This window comes from Berghia stephanieae, chromosome 10 (assembly GCF_034508935.2).
Source record: "Berghia stephanieae isolate SIO BIC M18660-M18661 chromosome 10, UCSD_Bste_1.3, whole genome shotgun sequence".
NCBI classification, from domain to species: Eukaryota; Metazoa; Mollusca; class Gastropoda; order Nudibranchia; family Aeolidiidae; genus Berghia; species Berghia stephanieae.
The window spans coordinates 3,072,558-3,100,140 of record NC_088369.1 but is presented as its reverse complement, the minus strand read 5'-3'; the positions used below and the strand labels follow the sequence as shown (position 1 = coordinate 3,100,140).

General features: G+C 37.9%; 1 protein-coding gene across 1 annotated transcript in view; it reads right to left on the bottom strand.

Moving 5' to 3' along the window:
• Positions 1–204: 204 nt before the first annotated feature.
• The window catches only part of LOC144956081 (uncharacterized), a 77,837-nt gene continuing 50,458 nt past the window's right edge, over positions 205–27,583 (bottom strand). The window contains exons 17-31 of the mRNA XM_078886414.1: positions 27,355–27,401; positions 26,164–26,354; positions 25,691–25,845; positions 23,321–23,502; positions 22,242–22,424; positions 20,257–20,469; positions 18,821–18,945; positions 16,206–16,331; positions 10,963–11,200; positions 9,962–10,177; positions 7,417–7,679; positions 6,017–6,121; positions 4,513–4,651; positions 2,592–2,841; positions 205–1,733 (exon numbers count right to left, since the gene is read on the bottom strand). Coding sequence (XP_078742540.1) covers positions 1,454–1,733; positions 2,592–2,841; positions 4,513–4,651; positions 6,017–6,121; positions 7,417–7,679; positions 9,962–10,177; positions 10,963–11,200; positions 16,206–16,331; positions 18,821–18,945; positions 20,257–20,469; positions 22,242–22,424; positions 23,321–23,502; positions 25,691–25,845; positions 26,164–26,354; positions 27,355–27,401 — 2,713 coding nt within the window. The 3' untranslated portion in view covers positions 205–1,453. The remainder of the gene's footprint in view (positions 1,734–2,591; positions 2,842–4,512; positions 4,652–6,016; positions 6,122–7,416; positions 7,680–9,961; positions 10,178–10,962; positions 11,201–16,205; positions 16,332–18,820; positions 18,946–20,256; positions 20,470–22,241; positions 22,425–23,320; positions 23,503–25,690; positions 25,846–26,163; positions 26,355–27,354; positions 27,402–27,583) is intronic.

The following is a 27,583-nucleotide window of genomic DNA, read 5'->3' as shown; positions in this document are numbered from 1 at the left end:
AAAAAAAAAACATAAAACGAATGTACAAAAATATTTCCTTTTTGAGATGCAATAAAGTATTATTGTTTTGCAGTGGTAGAATGTTAAGAGGACGTCGACGAAAAGGAGTAAAATGACTTGATCAATTTTGACAAAATAATAAGAAATCAATGAAAAAATATACACTTTATTTTATTTTATACATTTTTGATGTATTAGTAGTGGTGTGCTAAATTTATATTTTTAAAAAAAGTAAAACTATAAAAGGTGCTGTGGTAAAATGAATATAATAATAATAATAATAATAATAATAATAATAATAATAATAATAATAATATAAAAAAAAAAATAAAAAAAAATAATAATAATAATAATAATAATAATAATAATAATAATAAACATATATTATAAATAGATAAATATGATTCTGATGGTGGTGATGATGATAATGTTGATGATGCTGATGATGATTATGATGGTGAAGATGACGTTGATGATGATGATGATGATTGTGACGATTAAGATTATAAGAATAATGATAATAACAATAATAACAACAACAACAATAATAATGCCTTAACTTGACTTAAGGCCTTTCGCTTCCTAATCTTCCGATCGGGACGCCTCGGCTGCCTCTAATCATCTGTGTAATTTCCTTCCACTGTTCACGGTCTTTTGCTGTGGATGCTAAGTTCATAAGGTCTTCCTTTGATATTTTGAAGGCGTTTTAGGTTTCTATTGAGGACAGTATAAATTGACGTGGGTGATCTACCTTGATATTTCTTGTGTCCAGATAGGGTGAAAAACGTATTCATGGCTTTATTAGCTGGTATATTCTCATCTCTTCTGAGTATATGCCCAAGAAGCCGCCATCTTGCCTCCAGGATTTGAATGGATAAGAGTTTTTCATTACATTTTTCATACAGTGTTTTATTGCTTATTTTTGTGGGGTATCGTGTATTCAGGACTCTTTTCAGTTGTTTTCTATGGAATCTGTCTAATCTTTGCTCTTCGGCTCCAGTCAGTGCCCATGTTCCGCAGTTGTATAAAAGCACGGCTTTTACAGGGGTTGTGTATAATTTGATTTTATCTTTTCTAATCCGTATAATAATTTATTTAGTGCAGCCGTCGATAAACTTTTTCTTCATTCTACATCTTCCTTATCTCCTATTAATGATCCTACTTTTTCTGTGGCTCTCCATCCATCTTTCTTCCTTGACAACAATGTTACAATAATAATAATCATCATAATAATTCACAAGTATAATAATTAATATAACGATAATAATGATAATAATAATAATAATAATAATAATAATAATATAATAATAATAATAATAATAATAATAATAATAATAATATATATAATAATAATAATAATAATAATAATAATAATTGTCACCATCTGAATCATCATCAACATAATCATCCTAATCCTGAAAACTAAATCTCTAGACACATCACAGAAATATATTTAAAACGATTTCATATGGAAACACAAGAATAGGAAAACAGATAGGATTGTACTATAGACAGATGCACGATTGGCGTCCGAATTGGAAATGGATGCCATTTTAACTTTGACCTCTCTGCTGCTTCGTTTTTCGTCACGTGACAAAGTCTTTAAAGTTACTTCCTGTCCGGTGGTGAAGGTGGTCTCGGCCTCCATGGGAAGCCATTTTGATCCTAAGACTTTGAACACGACCTTTAGCCCTGGGAATTCTGTATTGGTTTCGATTCGGTCACCAACTTGCCTGTTGAGGAGAGAGATGTTAAAGAACATGGAATTAAACACAAAATTTGTAGATGGTAAAGAAATAACTAAATAATAGAAATAATAATGATGATAATAATAATAATGATAACAACAACATTCGTCATCTCATTAACACCATCCTCCTCCTCCTACTCCTCCTCCTCCTCCCCTGGGTGGGGTTCATGGCCTCCCATAGTGGGCCGGGAGGTACTTGCTGTCTCTTCTATCCCTCTGTATCTGTTTTCCAATTATTGCTTTCTACTTTCTGTTTTTGTCTTGGAATGAGATTACTTAATTTTGGCCTGACCTTGGCCGGAGTCATTGGCTGGGAGGGAAACAGTCAAATGTATAGTTATAGTTTTGGGAGATGATATTCTTTTCCTTGTAAAACATCTCTCTGTTATGTATTGTTATATTTGTTATTTTGAATATATATAATGTAAACATTTGAGTGGGACTTTGTGCTGGTGTCTGGGTGAGACATTTAGGTGACCTCAAACTAAATACACTGATTGTGTGCTCTTGGAATCTACATCTGTTCCCTATTTGAACCATTCCCCTTTGTCTTACTTTTTCCTCAAGTCCTTTTAATTGTACATCTAGAATCCTTTCATCCCATTTTCTTCCTTTTTATTGGCGCTTATATCACCCTTATGACCTTAATGAATGTGTTGCAAGTGGCGTAAAACACTTAAAAACAGAATCCTTTCACTGTCAAATTTTCTTCCTTTTTACTGGCGCTTATATCACCTAAATGTGTTGCAGTCGCCGTAAAACCCTTAAAACATTTTAAAAAACCATAAACCTCCTCCTCATCATCATCATCATTATCATCATCACCGTCATCCATACTCACCTTGCTCCAGGAGGTGGTACCCTATACCCAAGACCCAGTCGTTCCAACAAAGGGAGATGGATCGATCCGACAGCCTGGGCGAATCGAAATTGGTCTGCCTCAAACCCTGCCTTCCTCTCGTCTTTCGGTTTACCTTCCCATGATGCTTTATGCCAGGCCCTTTCCGCTAGGGCCAGAAGACGCGGGAAAATCATTTCGTCTGCCTGGTCAGAGCGCCTGACCGTCTCGGTCCACAGTTGACCTTGAATGCCTGAAGGGAAAATGAAAAAAAATTACCCTTTGTCTCACGACGGATTCATTTTAAAGTGACATTGATGGTGAATATCAGCTTTTTCCCCCAATATAGCGCAATATCTACTAAATGTGCTCAAAGCGCTTGACAAAGGGACCCTGAGAAACAGCAACACGTAACATGAAGAACGATACACGATTGATGCCTGTTGGGTGATATTACAATTTTTTCAACAGAGACAACGAGGTAAACGACCAGGTACTCAATTTACACATGGGTACGGTAAGAGAATGTTAGTAGAGAGTCTAATCCGTGCACTCAAATATGCGAGGTTCGAACCCAGGACCTTACAGTCAGAAAGCGAGAGTTGTATAACAAGACCAAATCGCCGCAGAGTAAATGTCTCTTCTTTCAGTAAAATGATGACCCTTAAAATATGGAGGGTCCCGATAGCTCAGTTGATAGAGCACTCGCTTCACACCCAAAGGGACCAAGATCGATCCCGTGCAGTCGAGATTTTTTTCGGAGCCCCCTGTACAACAGCGGTGGATGGGTAGCTGAGTCCGTTAGATTTGGCGGAAAGTACTTTGCGATAGACTAGCGTCCTATCCAACATAAGCAAGCAATTGCTATTGTCCGTTTCACGCTATAAAAACCGGGATAAACTCCGACTCCATGGGCCAGATAGCTCTTTGAAGGACTACTACTACTATTTAGAATATGGAAATGGATAGGACATGTCTTAAGAATGCCGAACAACAAAGACACCAGACAACAAGAAGAAAGAGAGGAAGATCAAGAGAAAAATGGAGGAGATTGAGAAGGAAAGAATCAAAATGGGATTTGCATCCTGGAGGGAGGAGGCCGGCACTGCTGCAGCCGACAGAACATCCTGGAGAAGATGTAATGTGTTCAAGTTCAAGGCCTTTTTGTCCACGAGGAGAGATAGGGATATGTCCAGATCGTTGGGTTTTTTGGGAAAATGCTGAAAATGGCCAAAATTTGGAGGAAAATGCTGAAAATGGCCAACATTTGGGGAAAATGCTGAAAATGGCAAAAGTTTGGGGGGAAATGTTGAAAATCGCCGACTTTTGGGGGGAAAATGCTGAAAATGGCCGATTTTTGGAGGGGAATGCTGTAAATGGCCGACTTTTGGGGGAAAATAGCTGACAAGGAGGGAGTTAAAGATATACGTTATTAAAAATTTGTTTGATTGTAAAAAGTAATAAACAAACATGAATATAACATTCCCCCCCCCCTCCCCCAAATAAAAAAAATGAACAAAGAAGAAAATACCGCTCACGAAACTTTTCGGGATCGAAAACTATCTTCAGCCAACAACAAAAAATAACCAATGAAAACACAAATACATTACTAAAAAACCATATCGACTGTTGTATGAAGATCTTGGTACGAACCAAGATATAATTGGGACAAATTTTGAATAATGTGATATTCATTAATCGAGCCATAATTTTTTGAGTCATTTTAAAATAGTTTATCTTTATGTAGAATCAACAATATGCAGAAGATCCTTCATATATAGAATGAAAAGCACTGGCTCCAGTGCACTCCCTGGGGAACGCCGCTAATAGTAGCATGGTTATAATCCGACGTTTGATCATTCGCATTCTATCTTTGGATTCTATTTTCATAAGAATTAGCCAGTGGCATACGCTAGCCTCTTACCAATGATGTTTTCTGGTTTTTCCAGAGGCGGACAACCCTTCCCGTTATGTTGGGCACAGACCTCCTTCAGTGTGATGGGGTTACCTAACCTAGTCACTCCGACATTCATATAGTAATCGTCCGGCATGAAGGAAAACGCCTGCAATCCAGAAATTGAGAGAAGAAATAGAAAAGTGTGTACTGACATAGGAAGACATTACAAATGTCGCTGAATCTAGTTTTGAGCTAAAGGGTTATAAAGGAAAAAAAGGCTTTCTGTGGCCAAAATGAGAATTGTTTTTAAAGAAACGATAGTTTGACCATTGACCTTTCATTTGCCAAAATAAAAGCAATCTTTTGTATGTTGTGTCCTTATAATTTAAAATATTTTTCGCATGGGTAAATAGAAGAGATAATGCTTCCAAATCTGCGTAAAATTTGACTAAAAATGAATTCCCCCCGCCCCATCTATTTTGACTCATGATTTAGCATAAAACGTTTGGCATGCTTGGTATAATTTTTGTTGTTGTTGTTGTTGCGTTATCTCCCCTACGCTATTGTGCGTATGAATCACGATCACACCCCTGGAACTCCCTACCCACCACCCACGCCACGCTAACGTTTCATTCATACTCCAACCACCATTGAGTACAGACGATACAAGATATAGTACATTTTATTTTATTTCGTTTCCATGTTAATTTGTTTATTGTTGTGCCGACGAAGGGTTTGTACCCGAAACGTCCATTGTATTGTCTCCATTTTCACTCTTCCGTTTGTATTTTCACGATCCCAGGCTTCCGGCAGACCCTACCGCTCTCTACTTTTCTGTGGGTATAAATGCATCTTCTAAAAGGATTTCATGTTAATGATTCTGCTATTTCTATCTTGATTACATTAAAATTTCTTTTTGTAAACTTTAAAGAGGATTTTCTCAAAATAACGGTTTCATACCATGATACCTTTAACTAATCATATCTTAAAAACTAGTGGAGGTATTAACAAAATTTTAAGACCAATATGATCACTAATGATTGAAAATTTTAAAAATAACATAAACTCAAATTCCATTCGGGGTGGGGGTGACGTTTGGTATGTTTTCCAAACAATTATAATGGCTTGAAATGAAGAAATTTGACTTATTTTCAGGGTGTGGGGGGGGGGGGGGGGCATCGTTAAAAATACGTGAACTTTTGTATAGAGCAATATCAACGTGCTCAAAGCGCTCCATTATAATTCTGCCAGTAGTTTTCCACTGTAATTCTACCAGGCATTTTTTCCACTATAATTATACCAGGCATTTTTTCCACTATAATTCTACCAGGCAGTTTTCCAACTGTATTTCTATCAGGCATTTTCCCCACTGTAATTATTCCTGGTATTTGTTTTCCACTATAATTCTACCAGGCATTTTTTCCACTGTAATTATACCAGGTAGTTTTTCCACTGTAATTATACCAGGCATTTATTTCCACTGTAACCTACCAGGCATTTTTTCCACTGTAATTCTACCAGCCAGGCATACCTTAAATACGTCCGTGTATCTTGTCCCCCAATAAAACCCTCTCTCTTCTGGACTTGGTTCATTAGGATGGTCAAAGTATAGGTGAGTCACGGGTGAGAGAACAACCTGTGAGGAATTAATGGAGAAATGGGAGGTTGGGGGTTTGGGGTTTGAGAGGGTGGGTGGATAGGAGTCAATGTGTTACCGATGATCTTAAAACGATTTTACTGATTTGACGATTGAGTTCGCTGACTCCAACCATTGGCTTAAAAAGTGAATTTTAGTTTACCCACGTGCATTGTATGTGTACGTGACGTGGGCAGAATAGGATTCAATAGTCTGATGTCACGTCTGTTCAGCAACGAGCAGTTGGTTCTAAACAAAGAAACTCTGTACTTTTTATTATTCATGCTGGCTAGAACTTTTTCACATGTCATGTGATCAGAATGTATAAAAGTCAAAACATGATCAGATTTATAATGTTTTTCTCCTCTCGATACACTTTTATGCTCGTCGGAGAAGTATTTCCTATTGTTCTGATAGTTTAGAACCAGTTACTAAGTTACTATGCGTCATTAATAGTGAAGTGACGTCACAACTGTTGAACCTTATTTGTTTCCGTCCCTGAGTCTCGATAGAGTTCCACACGAGACGAACTCAGGAAACGGATTTCTGCACACGTCACTTCATTGAGTACTTGTGGGTAATAAAAAAGGTCAATCTAAAATTAGGATTTTGAAGTCTCGTTTTAATCAACGAACGGAAAAGTTAAATCCCTATAATATCTTTTTTTTTTAAATTGAACTCTTGTATAGCGCAATATCCACCAAACGTGCTCAAAGCGCTTTACAAAGGGTCCTTCACCAACAGCAACACGTAACAATAGAACGAAACATGACGCCTGTTAGGCGATATAACAATTTTTCTCTGACAGAGACAACGGTGTTAATGGCCAGGTACTCATTTTACACATGAGCGGTGAGAGAATGTGAATAAAGAATCTTTTCCAAGGACTCAACTATGCGCCGAGCTAAGCTTGAACCCAGGATGGGAAGATAAAGGTATACCCATCTTGTATTCAGCATTAGGCAACAGATAGGCCCTCCGGCCTTCCACCCACTCCCATACCTTGTTCCAGGCATAACCAATCACGTCCTTGTTCCCCAGTTGACTCCGTTTCCAAGGCCTGACGCAGGACCTTCCGATCCCTGACCAACAGCAACACGTAACAAGTAGAACGAGACATGACGCTTGTTATCGATATAACTTTTTTTTCTGACAGAGACATCGCTGTTAACGGCCAGGTACTCATTTTACACCTGAGTATGGTGAGAGAATGTGAGTAAAGAGCCTTTTGCAAGGACTCAACTATGCGCCGAGCGAGGCTCGACCCCAGGAGGGGAAGATAAAGGTATACCCACCTTGTATCCAGCATTAGCCAACAGATAGGCCCTTCGCCCTTCTCCCCACTCCCATACATTGTTCCAGGCATAACCAATCACGTCCTTGTTCCCCAGTTGACTCCGTTCCCAAGGCTTCCCGTCATGCATCAGACCATCCTCCCACGCAGCAAGCGTAAGATTGGAGTTGGAGGTCAGGGCCGACACACGTCTGGTGAACTCTTCCTTAAGATTGACCCTTGACCCAAGTAGGGTCTGACAAGCCGGTGAATTCAGCCAGGTACCTGGAAAGAAGAACAAAAGATTTTTTAATTGGAAATCTGCCACCAGACGTCATCCATTACGTCTCTATCAAATCACAAATCCCATCCTTATTAGACTTATCTAATCATCATTATCATCTCTCTATCCTTTCTGCAATCAGTCTTTATTCATCATGTCTCTTTCTATCTTTTATTTTTTCATCAGATTTTAGTTACCATCTCTCTCTCTCTCTCTCTCTCTCTCTCTCTCTCTCTCTCTCTCTCTCTCTCTCTCTCTCTCTCTTTCTCTCTCTCTCTATCTGTCTATCTATCTATCTATCTATCTATCTATCTATCTATCTATCTATCTATCTATCTATCTATCTATCTATCTATCTATATATATCTCTGTCACCATCAATCAGTTATAATATAATAATAATAAATACTTATAACAGGTACTAGATCTTCATGGTCACATATAGACATTATTATGAGGCTAGGTGGTCGTGTGGTATGACACTCGCCTTCGGATAGGAAGGTTCCGAGTTCGAGGCTATGTGGTCTTGTGGTGTAACACTTGCCTTTGGATATGAAGGCCCTGGGTTCGATGCTCTGTGGTCTTGTGGTATGACTGTAGCGTAGTTGCACAAACATGTAAAGGCTTATGATCGTGTAGTGGCTTTTTGATAGATGGTAATGATATAATTCCTTTGCAATGTGTTGTAGATGTTCATAATGACTATAGAGTTCAAGGGCCAATGATGATTATTGAATGTACAACATCAAGACATTCAAATCGAAGTCCAGATTCCAAGTTTCATTTCTTACTGCTTTATTTGTTGTCATAAATTTGAAATCAAAAGCAAATAGCAAATCAATCAGTTTCATAAATTTCAAATCCGTAAAATCAATCCAAATGTTAAGTCAATTTGTCTATGTGACCATTTTCAATATACGTGGAATATTTCTATGTCCGTAAAACAAAGATTCTTAGTAGAAAGTTTGAACTTGCAGCATAATGAAAGAAAAAAGTAGAATAGAATCCCGGTTTGATCAGAAACACTCTATTTTATACCCTATTGTAAACTGTTCCCACAATTCCTTCAAACCACTCCTCCTACTAATTTTGACCGCCCCATGTCAGTGTAAAACTGATCCCCTAAAAGTAAAAGCGAATCATACTCAACTCGAAACGTTAAATCCCTAAATATTAATGCTAAACTCCACCTTTTATAATATTATTTTGGTAAACTTCAGTTTTTACGCCCAATACGCTCAAATAACAAATACATGTACCAACAATAATGTGATGCTTTTATTCCCAAATACCAATTAACACCGATCAAAGAAAGCAATTTTCTAGTACTCAATATAATGACCAGTCTCCTAAACTCATGAAATATTGACCAAATTTCACTGATATACATGCACCGTGAACTCAAAAATAATGTTATATCATAAAAGACGAGGTTTAGCATTAATTTGTAGGGATTTAACGTTTCGATTTTGCATGATTCGCTTGTTGTACTTTTACTTTTAGGGGGTGATTTAATACTGACATTGAACTGTCACAATTAGTAGGAGGTGTGGTTTGAAGGAATTTGGGAACAATTACAATAGGGGATAAAATAGGGTGTTTCTCATCAAAACGGCATTCTATTATTCTATTCTACTTCACTATGAGCTGCACTTTCCTAGTGTAAGATGCAGGTGCGAACATCCTACTAAGAATCTTTATTTTACGAACTTAGAAATATTCCAAGTATATTGAAAATGGTTACATAGGCAAAATAACATCATTTGGATTGATTTTACGGAGAATTTAACTGCTTGAAATACAATTTGATTTGGATTTCGGATTTATCACAACAAATAAAGCAGTAAGAAATGAACTTGGAATTTGGACTTTGATTTGAATGTCTTTATGTTGTACATTCAATTATTAACATCTACAACACAATGCAAAGGGATATCATTACCATCTATCAAAAAGCTACTATACGATCATAAGCCATCACATATGTGTGCAACTACGCACAACTCGCCTCCGGATCGGCGTTCAATTGAGTTCTTCTTAACTCACATTCTCTCACCGTACTTGGGTATAAAAAATGAGTACCTGGCCATTAACCGTGTCGTCTCTATCCGAACAAAATTGTAAATCGCCTAACTTGCGTCATGTCTCGTCCTACATATTAATTAATTGTTGATGTTAGATAGAGAACCCTTTGCAAAGTGCTTAGAGCATGTTAGTGGATATTGCTCTATACAAAAGCTCAGATTTTAAAGTTAAAACAGACAAGGATACAATCCAAACTCACTGTGAGGAACTTCATCCCCGCCAAAATGATACACCTTCAAGGGTTGGATTGCGCTGTGCATAGAAAACACCTCTATCAAAACCCGAGTTATGAAATCGTAGCTACTGTTCATACAAGGATTGATAGCATTATCGTTATACAGCTGAACGGAAAAGTACTGGGACGGGTCTTCAAGGTCATCAAGCAGGAATTCCTCGGCTTTGTCCTTGGGTTCCCCTGTGTAAGAATTATACAATAATAAACAAGTAAAATGGAAAGAGAGCAGCCGTACTCTGGAAAAACCCATATTTTAAAATTTGGCCAGAACAACACTCGTCCTTCGAATATCGATCGATTTAAATGACCCTCATCCTGGCAAAAACTCTCAAACCTGGGACTTCATCCATTGTCCTAAAAAAAAAAATTCATTCATTGTCCTAAAAATCATTTAAAAACTTCATTCATTCTCCTAAAAAAACAAACTTTATCCATTGTCCTAAAAAACAACAAACTTTATCAGCTGTCCTAAAAAAACAAAAAAACTTTAAAAACTTCACCCATTGTCCTAAAAAACAAACAAAAAAACTTTACCCATTGTCCTAAAAAAAACAACCCAACGTATCTTTTGTCCTAAAAAAAAAAAAAGAAAGAAAACAAAACTTTATCCACCGTCCTAAAATATATAAACTTTATCCATTGTCCTAAAAAGACAAGAATAATGGATAAAGTTATTTTGTTTTTAGGACAATGGATAAAGGTTGTTTTTTGTTTGTTTTTTTTTGTTTTGTTTTGTGTTTGTGTGTGTGTGTGTGTGTGTTGTTTTTTTTTTATCCATTATCCTAAAAACAAACAAAAAACGTTATCCATTGTCCTCAAGGAATATAAACTTTATCAATGTCCCCAAAAAAAAAAAGTTTATCCATTGTACTAAAAGACAAAAACATTGTCAAGCAAAAACAAAAAAAGAGGGGGAAAAAAGGAAAATAATAGAGAAAAAAAAAACTCCAGCAAGCCCCACCCACCGATATCCAACAAGTTCAGTCTCCTTGCCCTCATAGCCTTGACCGCAGCGTGACTATGACCTGGCATATCGAATTCAGGAATGACTTCAATCTGGCGACTCGCGGCGTGTCTCAGAATGTCCTTGTACTCTTCTACTGTATAAAACCCACTTCCGCTGTTGTCACTGGTCGCACCCGACCCAAGAGTAGACATAATACATTCCCTCTCGGACAAATCATGACATCTTTTGCCGCCAACCTGAAAATAAGAATTAGTTTAATGCCCCGTCTAGTGATTGTGTGTGAAAGTTTTCTGTAAAAATGTCATTAGTTTAATGCCCCGTCTAGTGATTGTGTGTGAAAGTTTTCTGTAAAAATGTCATTAGTTTAATGCCCCGTCTAGTGATTGTGTGTGAAAGTTTTCTGTAAAAATGTCATTAGTTTAATGCCCCGTCTAGTGATTGTGTGTGAAAGTTTTCTGTAAAAATGTCATTAGTTTAATGCCCGTCTAGTGATTGTGTGTGAAAGTTTTCTGTAAAAATGTCATTAGTTTAATGCCCCGTATAGTGATTGTGTGTGAAAGTTTTCTGTAAAAATGTCATTAGTTTAATGCCCCGTCTAGTGATTGTGTGTGAAAGTTTTCTGTAAAAATGTCATTAGTTTAATGCCCCGTCTAGTGATTGTGTGTGAAAGTTTTCTGTAAAAATGTCATTAGTTTAATGCCCCGTCTAGTGATTGTGTGTGAAAGTTTTCTGTAAAAATGTCATTAGTTTAATGCCCCGTCTAGTGATTGTGTGTGAAAGTTTTCTGTAAAAATGTCATTAGTTTAATGCCCCGTCTAGTGATTGTGTGTGAAAGTTTTCTGTAAAAATGTCATTAGTTTAATGCCCCGTATAGTGATTTGTGTGAAAGTTTTCTGTAAAAATGTCATTAGTTTAATGCCCCGTATAGTGATTGTGTGTGAAAGTTTTCTGTAAAAATGTCATTAGTTTAATGCCCCGTATAGTGATTGTGTGTGAAAGTTTTCTGTAAAAATGTCATTAGTTTAATGCCCCGTATAGTGATTGTGTGTGAAAGTTTTCTGTAAAAATGTCATTAGTTTAATGCCCCGTATAGTGATTGTGTGTGAAAGTTTTCTGTAAAAATGTCATTAGTTTAATGCCCCGTCTAGTGATTTGTGTGTGAAAGTTTTCTGTAAAAATGTCATTAGTTTAATGCCCCGTATAGTGATTGTGTGTAAGTTTCTGTAAAATGTCATAGTTTAATGCCCGTATATGATGTGTGTGAAAGTTTTCTGTAAAAATGTCATTAGTTAATGCCCCGTATAGTGATTGTGTGTGAAAGTTTTCTGTAAAAATGTCATTAGTTTAATGCCCCGTCTAGTGATTGTGTGTGAAAGTTTTCTGTAAAAATGTCATTAGTTTAATGCCCCGTCTAGTGATTGTGTGTGAAAGTTTTCTGTAAAAATGTCATTAGTTTAATGCCCCGTTAGTGATTGTGTGTGAAAGTTTTCTGTAAAAATGTCATTAGTTTAATGCCCCGTTAGTGATTGTGTGTGAAAGTTTTCTGTAAAAATGTCATTAGTTTAATGCCCCCTAGTGATTGTGTGTGAAAGTTTTCTGTAAAAATGTCATTAGTTTAATGCCCCGTCTAGTGATTGTGTGTAAAGTTTTCTGTAAAAATGTCATTAGTTTAATGCCCCGTCTAGTGATTGTGTGTGAAAGTTTTCTGTAAAAATGTCATTAGTTTAATGCCCCGTCTAGTGATTGTGTGTGAAAGTTTTCTGTAAAAATGTCATTAGTTTAATGCCCCGTTAGTGATTGTGTGTGAAAGTTTTCTGTAAAAATGTCATTAGTTTAATGCCCCGTATAGTGATTGTGTGTGAAAGTTTTCTGTAAAAATGTCATTAGTTTAATGCCCCGTATAGTGATTGTGTGTGAAAGTTTTCTGTAAAAATGTCATTAGTTTAATGCCCCGTATAGTGATTGTGTGTGAAAGTTTTCTGTAAAAATGTCATTAGTTTAATGCCCCGTATAGTGATTGTGTGTGAAAGTTTTCTGTAAAAATGTCATTAGTTTAATGCCCCGTATAGTGATTGTGTGTGAAAGTTTTCTGTAAAAATGTCATTAGTTTAATGCCCCGTATAGTGATTGTGTGTGAAAGTTTTCTGTAAAAATGTCATTAGTTTAATGCCCCGTCTAGTGATTGTGTGTGAAAGTTTTCTGTAAAAATGTCATTAGTTTAATGCCCCGTATAGTGATTGTGTGTGAAAGTTTTCTGTAAAAATGTCATTAGTTTAATGCCCCGTATAGTGATTGTGTGTGAAAGTTTTCTGTAAAAATGTCATTAGTTTAATGCCCCGTTAGTGATTGTGTGTGAAAGTTTTCTGTAAAAATGTCATTAGTTTAATGCCCCGTATAGTGATTGTGTGTGAAAGTTTTCTGTAAAAATGTCATTAGTTTAATGCCCCGTATAGTGATTGTGTGTGAAAGTTTTCTGTAAAAATGTCATTAGTTTAATGCCCCGTATAGTGATTGTGTGTGAAAGTTTTCTGTAAAAATGTCATTAGTTTAATGCCCCGTCTAGTGATTGTGTTGAAAGTTTTCTGTAAAAATGTCATTAGTTTAATGCCCCGTCTAGTGATTGTGTGTGAAAGTTTTCTGTAAAAATGTCATTAGTTTAATGCCCCGTATAGTGATTGTGTGTGAAAGTTTTCTGTAAAAATGTCATTAGTTTAATGCCCCGTATAGTGATTGTGTGTGAAAGTTTTCTGTAAAAATGTCATTAGTTTAATGCCCGTATAGTGATTGTGTGTGAAAGTTTTCTGTAAAAATGTCATTAGTTTAATGCCCGTATAGTGATTGTGTGTGAAAGTTTTCTGTAAAAATGTCATTAGTTTAATGCCCCGTATAGTGATTGTGTGTGAAAGTTTTCTGTAAAAATGTCATTAGTTTAATGCCCCGTATAGTGATTGTGTGTGAAAGTTTTCTGTAAAAATGTCATTAGTTTAATGCCCCGTATAGTGATTGTGTGTGAAAGTTTTCTGTAAAAATGTCATTAGTTTAATGCCCCGTTAGTGATTGTGTGAAGTTTCTGTAAAAATGTCATTAGTTTAATCCCCTAGTGATTGTGTGTGAAAGTTTTCTGTAAAAATGTCATTAGTTTAATGCCCGTTAGTGATTGTGTGTGAAGTTTTCTGTAAAGTCATAGTTTAATGCCCCGTATAGTGATTGTGTGAAAGTTTTCTGTAAAAATGTCATTAGTTTAATGCCCCGTCTAGTGATTGTGTGTGAAAGTTTTCTGTAAAAATGTCATTAGTTTAATGCCCCGTCTAGTGATTGTGTGTGAAAGTTTTCTGTAAAAATGTCATTAGTTTAATGCCCCGTCTAGTGATTGTGTGTGAAAGTTTTCTGTAAAAATGTCATTAGTTTAATGCCCCGTATAGTGATTGTGTGTGAAAGTTTTCTGTAAAAATGTCATTAGTTTAATGCCCCGTATAGTGATTGTGTGTGAAAGTTTTCTGTAAAAATGTCATTAGTTTAATGCCCCGTATAGTGATTGTGTGTGAAAGTTTTCTGTAAAAATGTCAAAAGTAATAATCTAAAAATGAATATAACAGTTCAAAACAGAACAAAATACCAAAATACCGTTTCGGGTTCAAAACCCTTCATCTGTCAACAAAGACAAACAAAATAATTAAAACATAAACACATTACTTTCAAAACCAGACAATAATGCATTTAATATTTTTATTGCGATTTTTTTTTGTCGTTGGCTGAAGAAGGGTTTTGAGCGCAAAACGTTTCGCGTTTGGTATTTTTTATTCTTTCTTCTTTTTTTTTTTCTTTGGAAGCTGTTATACTATATTATTGATGTTTGTTTTTGACTTCGTACAGTCCACAGCTTCAAGCAGCTTTGTAGTTCTTTGGACTCGCAACAATTGACATGAAGTCAAAACACTTGAGCTTTTTTTAGAAAGCGCAGTATCCACTAAACGTGCTCAAAGCGCTTTACAAGGGGTCCATGACCAAAAGCAACACTAAACATGTAGGACAGGACATAACGTCTGTTAGGCGATATTACAATATTTTCGGACAGAGACAACGCCCGAGTATGGTGAGAGAATGTGAGTAAAGAGCCTTATCCAAGGGCTCTAGGCTCGAACACAGGACCTTCCGATCCGAAACGAGTGTCATACCACTAGACCACATAGCCGAACAGTGCCTAGTGACGACAGACGTGTAGTTAATTTCCTGATTTATCTCCCATTCCTGGGCGGGGTTCCCGATCTCCACAGTGGGCACGAAGGTACTTATCGTATCTTCTATCCCCTTATAGCTGTTTTCCAATTTGCTTTCTGTCTTTGTCTTGGGGTGAGATTACTTGGTTTTGTCATGACTCTGGCCGGAGTCCTTGGATGGGAGGGAAACAGTCAAATGCATCGTTATTGTTTTGGAAGATGATATTTTTTTTTCTTGTAAATCATCTCTCTGTTTTGTATTATTATATTTTTATTTAAATGTATAATGAAATGTATTTCTCTTTGTTGGATTTTGTGTTTGTGTCCGGATGAGACTTATAGGTGATCTCAAACTAAGTACAATGATGATATGCTCTTGGAATCTACATCTGATCTCTATTTGTTGCCAGTTCCCCTCTGTCTTACTTTTTCTTGAGTGCTTTAATTGTAATTCTAGAATTTGATTATCCCATTTTGTTCCTTTTTTACTGGCGCTGATTTATGTTTCAATCGCCGTAAAAACATTAAAAACGAACAAACCAGCCGTGGTCATGACTGGCACGAGAACGTCACACCCTCCCAAAGTACAAAAAATAGATTTTATTTACCCAACCTCAAAAGCAATAGGCACGTGTTAGAGGTAAATAATTTAGTGTTCAGAACAATAATCTGCACAACAGAGTATAAAGTATTAAAAGCGACGTGCATTTATTTGCAGTTCTGATAACCCAATTCATTATGGGCTTATTGTTGTAATAGAAAACTCAAAAATATGACGCAAAATAGTGTCCATCACAACAATGTTAAACTAGGCCCATATGTGGGTTCGGATGTCAGACCTGCATATATGTACGCGTCGATGAACAGTCATGACATATCTTTGGAAGAACAAAGATGAGTTGTCTGTATCGTAACGAATTTGACGATTTTGCCCTAGTTGGTAAGAAAAGGGTTAAAAACTAAAATGTCACTTTTACTCTGAAATGAAAGCAAAAATATAACAAACCGGACTTGTAGTAATTACCTCAGTCAATTCAGGAAGTCCTGGTATCTGAAGTCTCCACCCCTCGTCGTCACAGAGATGTATATGGAATTTGTTGAGTTTGTACAAAGCCATGGCATCCAATAGGCGCATGACGGTCTCCTTGGACTGGGAGGAATATAAATGAATAAATTAGCTTGACTTTTTATATGGCGCAATTATCCTCTAAAAAGGCAGTCTTTAGTAACAGAGCAAACGCTTCCTGTTGTTTACATCGCAAGATTTTGATATCATTGATGTAGACTGACTCCAATATCGTGGTAAATAATTTATTTATGTTTTCATTCATGTATTTTTGTAGGCTAAAGAAGGGTTTTGAGCCCGAAACGTTCCGTAATCGGTTTTTTATTGTTGATGTTTTTAGGCTGTTATATTATTGATGTTCGTTTATTATTTTTTATAGACAGTAGAAAAAAAAAAGATTTTTGAATTAAAATAATAGAAAATATTATTTTTATTACATTTTCTGCGATATGAGAAATGCTATCAAATGCTATAAGTACTTTAGTCACATTTTCATGATTTTTATCTAACCAGTGACAAACTTAAAGCATAATCACCTCAGTTTACTCACCAATTATTTCTCACGATTCCATCAAAGTCCTCAATCTCTATTTTACAATTCTATTTTTGTTATATACTCCATACAGCTTAATCCCAATGTTAACCTCCACCTTAAGCAATTTTATCACTAGGCTCTTCAATTATCCCTCCAATTTATATGATTGTAACCCATATAGATCATTATAACCCATCTATATCATTATAACCCATCTATATCATTATAACCCATCTATATCATTATAAATCATCTATATCATTATAAACCATCTATATATTATAAACCATCTTTATCATGATAACCCATCTGTATCATTTTAACCCATTTGTATCATTATAATCCATTCTTGATCACTGTAAACCATATAGATCATTTACCCCAATCATATAATCATAACCCATTTATATCACTATAACCCACCGATATCATTATAAACCCTCTATATCATTATAACCCATTTATATCATTATAACCCATATAGATCATTATGACCTATATATATCATTATAACCCACCTATATCATTATAACTTATCTATATCATTATAACCCATCTAAATCATTATAACCCATCTAGATCATTATAACCCATCTATATCATTATAACCCATCTATATCATTATAACCCATCTAGATTATTATAACCCATCTATATCCTTATAACCCACCTATATCATTATAACCCTTTCTATATCATTATAACCCATCATATCGTTATGAACCATCAACATCATTATTACCCATCTATATCATTATAACCCATCTATATCATTATAAATCATCTATATCATTATAAACCATCTATATATTATAAACCATCTTTATCATGATAACCCATCTGTATCATTTTAACCCATTTGTATCATTATAATCCATTCTTGATCACTGTAAACCATATAGATCATTTACCCCAATCATATAATCATAACCCATTTATATCACTATAACCCACCGATATCATTATAAACCCTTTATATCATCATAACCCATTTATATCATTATAACCCATATAGATCATTATAACCTATATATATATCATTATAACCCACCTATATCATTACAACCCATCTTAATCATTATAACCCATCTATATCATTATAACCCATCTAGATCATTATAACCCATCTAGATCATTATAACCCACCTATATCATTATAACCTATCTATATCATTATAACCCATCTAGATTATTATAACCCATCTATATCATTACAACCTATTTATATCATTATAACCCTTTCTATATCATTATAACCCATCATATCGTTATGAACCATCAACATCATTATTACCCATCATTATAACCCATCTATATCATTATAACCCATCTAGATCATTATAACCCATCTAGATCATTATAACCCACCTATATCATTATAACCTATCTATATCATTATAACCCATCTAGATTATTATAACCCATCTATATCATTACAACCTATTTATATCATTATAACCCTTTCTATATCATTATAACCCATCATATCGTTATGAACCATCAACATCATTATTACCCATCTATATCATTATAACCCATCTAGATCATAATAACCCATCTAGATCATTATAACCCATCTAGATCATTATAACCCAATTAGACTTTCAAACATTCCCTTTATTCATCCCAAAGGGAAAAAATTTCTTTAGGGTCTATTCCAAGGGAAGACTATAATAACCCAGGCGTCAGCCGCAGTGCAGCACCGCAAAGTGAGCTAGGGCGAAGTAACTTGCTCAAGGCCGCACAACGAAGCGGGTACGAAGCAAAGGTCGTACCACTGGGCCACGCTGCCCCCATCTAGGTATGTATCAAAGATGCAGCCACCGACCACACTTAAATAGTTACGACTTTACCATTGGTACCTGGTAGCTGAGAATGATGATGATGATGATGATGATGATGATGATGATGATGATGATGATGATGATGAAGAAGAAGAAGAAGAAGAAGAAGAAGAAGAAGAAGAAGAAGAAGAAGAAGAAGAAGAAGAAGAAGAAGAAAAAGAAGAAGAGTACTATCACAAGAACTTATTTCTCACCATGAAGTTTCTGCTTACGTCAGCATACATGCCCCTGTATCCAAATCGAGGCCAGTCTCTGACGTTACATCCCTTTATCTCCCCTTGCTTACCTGGCTGGAGCGACAACTGAACAAGGGAGACCACTGCCGAAAAGTATTTTATTGATATAACAATGATCAGGTTGATAATGATGTTGTTGTTGATGATGATGATGATGATGATGATGATGATGATGATGATGATGAAGATGACATTAATATAATTGATAATAATAATAATAATAATAATAATAATAATAATAATAATAATAATAATAATAATAATAATAATAATAATATAGCGCCAATCCCGCATTGCCGCAGCTCTAGGCGCAAATTGACAAGAGGGAAAATCGTACATGCTACACATAACAATTACACAAATTATATCGGATATTATTCCACCCCTCCCGTTGGAAAACCCTATCATTTCTTAGCAAATACATAATCGTTGAATTGTGTTTTGAACGCGTTGAATAAACAATTTATTCAACGATTGCCGAATATTTTCCCTCATTATATTGGTGTGAAACGAATAGGTGTAAAAGACAGCTGATTGGCGACTATAAATAATATTTTGATGCGCATGAATACAAATCCAACGTTTTTAGTTTTGGGTCAAATTGTCATTCAAGCAGATGGGAAAAAAATACAAAAATTGGTGAATCGAAGTACAACTACCGTACAATTTGGTCAAGAAATATCTAATAATATCACTTGGTGGGGAAGAATAAAAGTATTCTTTCATTTCTTTGAATTTATTCAACTCGTTATATTTTTATCGTGCAATAACACATACTCGCAAGCTCGTTGTGTTATTCGACACGATAAAAATTACTCGATTAATAAATACAAAGCAATGAAAGAATCGTATATTATGGACTATTTCTATACACATTGTTCTATTCATATCATTATTAACACAAGGAAGAATTCATAAGGTGTGTTAAAGGCACTTTTTGTATGTCATTTCAGACGAAAATACTTTACTTATTACATCTAATGGCAGTGAATTCCAAACATTCAATTTGGGGCGTCATGAGAACATGCCCAATAAGAGACGTTTCGAACCTTTTAGGGCCTATTCCAAGGGAAGACTAGGATTAACCCAGGCGTCAGCGGCAGTGCAGCGCCATAAATTGAGCTAGGGCGAGGTGACTTGCTCAAGGCCACACATCGCAGCGGCGGGTGATCGAACTCAGTACTTTCCCGGCACAAAGCAAAGACCGTACCGCTGAGCCACACTGACCCCGGAGAACTGAGAATGGTATTGTTTTTCATTTGAGGGCAGATATATCTTTGTTTATAATATCTGTCTTGTTCACATCGCCTTGTCTTCTCCTTCATGAACTCAACACACGCACACACACACACACGCGCGCACACACACACACACACAAGACCACAAAGACATACCTCCAGCAAACACGCCAGCAGCGGATGGAGACTTGATATTGATGACGTCATTGCTAGCATCGACCTCGACACTGTAAATTTCGTTGCTTGTGTTGACGTTATTGGTCGGCTTGACCTCTCCCAGTTTTAGGCTTATAGAATTGGCGGCCAATGACTTTGGCATTGAGCTGGAAATGGCTAAATCCAAATTGTCCAGCAATGCCTTGAGGGTCTCTGTAAACAAATAAAACGAGGTGATGCATAGGATATCCGACGTATACAAGTAGAAATTCAACGAATATCTTTTGACCATCTAATAGCAGCTGTACTTTAGAATAACCTTACCTTTACCTTATCAGGGTTCCTTCTCATAGAGGTTGGATGCCTTGAACTTCCACAATTCTCTGTCTAGCGCCATCCCTGAGCAGTCCTTCATCATTCTCCCAGTCATTTCTTTTTATATTTCCCAACCAGCTCTTTCATTGTCTCCCTCCCTCCCTCTTTTCCCATTAATCTTTCCTTCAAGTATTGACTTCTGGAGACTGTTGTAGCGTCGTATGTAGCCATAGTACGCCAACTTTCTGTGCTTTACAGTCTCCATGAGTACTTTCTTTATAATATTTACTCCATCCAATACCATTCTGTTTGATGTTTTTTTTTCTTTCCATGACACCTTTCCCATCCGTCTGAAGCATCACATTTCGATTCTTTTTTTTTTCTAGCCTAGAAAATCACGAATTAATTCAACCATTTGGCCAAATAACTCGTCATTTAGATATTACTTAATTAATTACTTACTTCTTTACTTACTAACTTAGTTACTTACTTAATCCTCTTCGGGCCTGAGGCACGCAGGGCATTCACCTACACCAAACATCCCCAATTTGTTTGCAGACGGCTGCTATTGCGGTGGCTGTATTCCAGGACAGGCCTGCTTCCTTTATTTCTTTTTCCATGATCCTTCGCCAGGTTTCTTTGGGTCTCCCCCGGCTTTCTCTTCCCATCTGCTGTCCAGTACAGGGCTGTCTTGGGAAGTGATCGTCATTCAAATATTAATCGATTTAAATGACTCACCTTGGCAAATCTCTCAAACCCTCCTCCAAAACCTCAATCCTCTCCGGGCCTGCTGGCACTTGAGGCGATGCAAGTGACCTCTACCTGGTCCTGTCAGCAGCTATTCTTGGGGCCATCTCGAGGCACAGAGCTCTGTTTTAGGTCTCTCTCTACGGTACGTCTCCAAGTCTCCTTGGGGCGGCCTCGCTTCCTCTTTCCTTGGGGTGTCCATCGTAGAGCCTTTCCTATCAGTATTTCATCAGGTCTGCGACAGACATGCCCCCACCATTGCCATCTTCTCTTTTTAATGAGACTCTCCAGAGACTCCACTTCAGCTCTCACTCTCAGGTCCTCATTTGAGATTGTGTTTGGCCAGAATATCTTGAAGATAAACCTCTCAAACTTGGGACTTCAAGGATGACCTCACGAGGTCTTTGGTTTGAGAGTTTTTATCAAGATGAGTGTCATTTAAATCGATTGATATAATTTGAAGGACGAGTTTTCCGTCAAAATTTACACATTTTACACCTAAGCACGGTGGGAGAAAGTGGGTAAAGAACCTTTTTCAAGGACTTAACAATGCGCCGCTCAGGACAGCTCTAACCATAGAACTACCGATCCCAAGGCGAGTGTCATACCATTAGACCATATAGCCGCACAGAATACAAATAATAATAATAATAATAATAATAATAATAATAATAATAATAATAATAATAATAATAATAATAATAATAATTATAATAATAATAATAATAATAATAATAATAATAATAATAATAATAATAATAATAATAATAATAATAATAATAATAATAATAATAATAATAATAATAGTAATAATATCTTTATTGTCCATGAAGGCAATTTTTCATTTGGTTTCCTTCTAAAATGGAAACCACCCAAATATTATAATACCGTCTTGTGATGGCGTGTCACGTATATTCACTCACCATTTAAATAGTTGGCGGCTGTTTTCAGGCTTTTGTCACCATAATAAATGGTCCACTTTTTGGAGGTCAAAGAAACACTTCCGGATGTCTGTGTGTAGGACATCGGGGTCGGCAGGATTGGGCTCGATGGGAGGGGCTGTTTCGGTTGGGAGGTCAAGGGTTTGTTCCTGTCATAGCGGGCAGCTATGAGATGGGGGTGTGGGGAGGGGGCAGATGGAAAAAAGGCGGAAGTCGGTTGTAAAAATGGTGGACATTGAGGGATAGAGAGGGTGTGAAGTTTGGGAGTTAATTCTTCAACGGTTTGCCTGTTCGTATTTTCTTCTTCTTCTTCTTCTTCTTCTTCTTCTTCTTCTTCTTCTTCTTCTTCTTCTTCTTCTTCTTCTTCTTCTTCTTCTTCTTCTTCTTCTCTTCTTCTTCTTGTAAATGTGATGATGATGATGATGATGATGATGATGATGATGATATGTGTGATGATGATGATGATGTGATGATGATGATGATGATGAGAGATGATGATGATGATGATGATGATGATGTGATGATGGTGATGATGATGATGATGATGATGATGATGATGATGAGGGATGATGATGATGATGATGATGATGGTGGTGGTGGGTGATGATGATGATGATGATGATTGAGTGATGATGATGATGATGATGATGATGATGATGATGATGATGATGGTGGTGGTGGTGATAATGATGATGATGGTGGTGGTGATGATGATGATGATGATGATGATGATGATGATGATGATGATGATGATGGTGGTGGTGGTGATAATGATGATGATGGTGGTGGTGATGATGATGATGATGATGATGATGGTGGTGGTGGTGGTGATAATGATGATGATGGTGGTGGTGATGATGATGATGATGATGATGATGATGATGATGATGATGGTGGTGGTGGTGATAATGATGATGATGGTGGTGGTGGTGATAATGATGATGATGGTGGTGGTGGTGATAATGATGATGATGATGATGATGATGGTGGTGGTGATAATGATGATGATGGTGGTGGTGGTGATAATGATGATGATGGTGGTGGTGGTGATGAAGCCATACCTGGAGTCCACGGATTATACTGATCGTCGGCTGCCCTTTTCCATTGCTCAGGCGTGGTGAAATCACCGACAAACGAAAGGGATTCGTCCTTGGTGTTGTCGATATCTTTAGCCTGCATTCCTGGGGCAGACACATACCATTTTGGCATTTGCTCGTACCGTGACACAGACCAATAATCGATCCTGAGGTACATGTGGGGGGTGGTGTGTGGGTAGGTGTGTGGGGGAGGTGAGGGTAGGTGTGTGGAGGAGGTGTGAGGGGGGATGTGTGGGTAGGTGTGTGGAGGAGGTGTGTGGAAAGGTGTGTGGAGAAGATGTGTGGGGGAGTTGTGTAGAGGAGGTGTGTGGGGAGGTGTGTGGGTAGGTGTGTGGGGGAGGTGAGGGTAGGTGTGTGGAGGAGGTGTGTATGGGAGGTGTGTGGGTAGATGTGTGGCGGAGGTGTGTGGGGAGGTGTATGGGGGAGGTGTGTGGAGGAGGTGTGTGGGGGAGGTGTGTGGATAGTTGTGTGGAGGAGATGTGTTGGGGTTTGGAAGGAGGTGTGTGGGTAGGAGTGTAGGAAGGTGAGGGGGGAGTGAGGGAGACATGTGGGGAATGTGGGGGGAAAGATATGTTTGTATGTGGGAAGATTGTTTAGAGGAGGTGTGAGGAGATTGTGTAGGAGAAGTGTGGGTAGAGAGGGAATTGGAGAGATGGGGTTTAGGGGAAGAATTTTGGGGGAGGTGTTTGTGTAAGTGTGTGTGTGTGTGTGTTTGTGTGTGTGTGTGTGTGAGAGAGAGAGAGATAGATGGAGAGAGAGAGAGAGAGAGAGAGAGAGAGAGAGAATGTGTGTTTATTTGGGATAGAAAGGCGGGTATGTGGGGAGAGTTACAAGAGTGGGGAAAGATCAGAAGACAAAATGAATCCTAGAGGCATTGTGAAAATAAACCAAATAGCACTTCACTCTCCCATCCACCCAGTCACCCATACATACATCCATCCACCCATTCACTCATACACATTCCATACACCCAGCCACCACATCCATCCACCCATACACACATCCATCCACCCAGTCATCCATAGACATATCCATCCACCCATTCACTCATACACATTCCATACACCCAGCAACCCATACACACATCCATCCACCCAGCAACCCATACACACATCCATCCACCCAGTCACCCATACACACATCAATCCACCCAGTCACACATACACACATCCATCCACCCAGTCCTCCATAGACATATCCATCCACCCATTCACTCATACACATTCCATACACCCAGCAACCCATACACACATCCATCCACCCAGTCACCCATACACACATCCATCCACCCAGCAACCCATACACACATCCATCCACCCAGTCACCCATACACACATCAATCCACCCAGTCACACATACACACATCCATCCACCCAGTCCTCCATAGAGACATCCATCCACCCATTCACTCATACACACATCCATCCACCCAGTCACCCATACACACATCCATCCACCCATTCACCCATACACACATCCATCCAAAGCGCTTAGAGTCTGGTGTCTCGGAGTTATAGCGCTATATAAGTTTTCAGCATTATTATCCACTCAGTCACCCACACACACATCCATCCACCTATCCATCAACTCATCCATCTATCCATCTACCCATCCATCCATCCATTTATCCATCCACCCATCAACCCATCCATCCATCCATCCATCCATCCATCCATCCATCAATCCATACATCCATCCACCCATCCATCAACCCATGAATCCATCTATCCACTCATCCACCCATCCATCAACTCATCCATCCATCTATTCATCCATCCAGCCATCCATTCATCCATCCATCAACCCATCCATCCATCCATCCAACAACCCATCCATGTACCCATCCAGCAACCCATCCATCCACCCATCCAGCAACCCATCCATCCATCCATCCAACAACTCATCCATTCATCCATCCAGCAACCCATCCATCCACCCATCCATCCATCCATTCATCCATTTATCCTCGGTCGTATAAAGCCCTCTTTTCAAAGTGAAGTAATCTAGTTGAGTCCTTGGAAAAAGTTCTTTACTCACATTGTCTAACCCTACTCAGGTGTATAATGAGTACATAACCGTAAACAGCGTTGTCGGGAAAAATTGCAATATCTCCTAACAGGCGTCATGCCTCGTCCTACATGTTAAGTATTGCTGTTGACTAGGAACCACTTCTAAAGCGCTTTGACAACGTTCAGTGGATATTGCGGTATATAAATGCACAATTTTTATGTTTGCTCGTTTGTTTTTTCTTTCTTTTTTTTTAATAATGTAAAGCGATACGATTTTACGTGATTGGCGCCGGGTAAAGAGCCAAATATCACCATGACAACTTACTTGACGTGGATGGCAATTGACGAGAACCCTGGCAGTCCTTTAAACATGGCGGTTGGTCCAAACTTGAAGAGATAGCCCTTTACGTGTTCAAAGTAAATCTGCGTGGCAGGATCGACGTATCGACGTCCCTGGGAGAGGAACTCGCTTTCAATAACCTGGAACCAAAGATTCGAAATGAATAAGGAGTTAGCTTCCTTGGGATTATTAAGTCTTATTTCCTAAATTTTCCTGCTTTTATTTTTTTTTTACTTGGGTTGGATGAAGAGTTGGGGGGGGGGGGGATAATGATGAAGGAGAGGAAGAAGAAGAAGAAGAAGAAGAAGAATAAGAAGAAGAAGAAGAAGAAGAAGAAGAAGAAGAAGAAGAAGAAGAAGGAAGAAGAAAAGAAGAAGAAGAAGAAGTAAAAGAAGAAGAAGAAGAAGAAGAAGAAGAAGAAGAAGAAGAAGAAGAAGAATTTTCTAGATTGGACTGACCCTGACACTGGTTAAATAGATGGCCCAGTTTCCCGAGGGGACGGTGACATTGCCATTGTTGCTCAATGTGAAGGTCGCGGCAAAGAATTTTAGGCCGTATTTCTTAAAGTTGTCATTGACCTCGAATTTTATGCTAGTGTTGGTGGCTATGTAGTCTATGATTGGCTGGGTGGAAATGGGGGTGTGGTCATCTGTGGGCATGGTGGAATAGAGAGTTTATGGATTGGTGAATAGGTCAATGGATGAATGGGTGGATGGGTAAATGGATGAATCGGTGGATGGATAAGGGGATGAATATATGAATGGGTGGATGGGTAAATGGATGAATAGGTGAATGGGTGGATGGGTAAGTGGATGAATCGGTGGATGGATAAGGGGATGAATATATGAATGGGTGGATGGGTAAATGGATGAATCGGTGGATGGATAAGGGGATGAATATATGAATGGGTGGATGGGTAAATGGATGAATAGGTGAATGGGTGGATGGGTAAGTGGATGAATCGGTGGATGGATAAGGGGATGAATATATGAATGGGTGGATGGGTAAATGGATGAATAGATGAATGGGTGGATGGGTAAATGGATGAATCGGTGGGTGGATAAGGGGATGAATAGGTGAATGGGTGGCTGTGTAAGTGGATGAATAGGTGAATGGGTGGATGGGTCAGTGGATGAATAGGTGAATGGTGGATGTGTAAGTGGATGAATAGGTGAATGGGTGGATGTGTAAGTGGATGAATCGGTGGATGGATAAGGGGATGAATATATGAATGGGTGGATGGGTAAAAGGATGAATAGGTAAATTGGTGGATGGGTAAGTGGATGCATAAGTGAATGCGTTAAAAGGTGAATATGAGAATGGGTGAATGGATCCGGTGTCCGGACTGAATTGGTAAATAGATACAGTTTATGTCAACGGGTGAATGAGTCGATGAGTAGGTGGATGGATGAATAGCTACGTTGATAAATAGATGAATATCTAGATGGGTAGATGAATGGGTGGATAGAAGGGTGGGTGTGTGGGCGGTTAGATGGACAGATGTATGGGTGGATCAATGGATGGATGGACGGATGAATAGATGGGTGGATGGGTGATTGGATTGATGGGTAGCTGGATGGATAGATGGATGGATGTGTGGACGGGTAGGGGATAGGTGGATAAGTGGATAGACGGATATGTTAACACACCTGGATAAAGCACCACGGTCCTACTAAATCTCTTTCCATCTTGACTTCTGCAATACACAGAATTGATAATGGTGACCCACGATGATAATGACAACACATGTGACCCACGATGATAATGATAAAACAGGTGACCGACGAGGATAATGATGACACCGGTGACCCACAATGATAATGATGAGACCAGTGACCCACAATGATAATTATGATACCGTTGACCCACGATGATAAT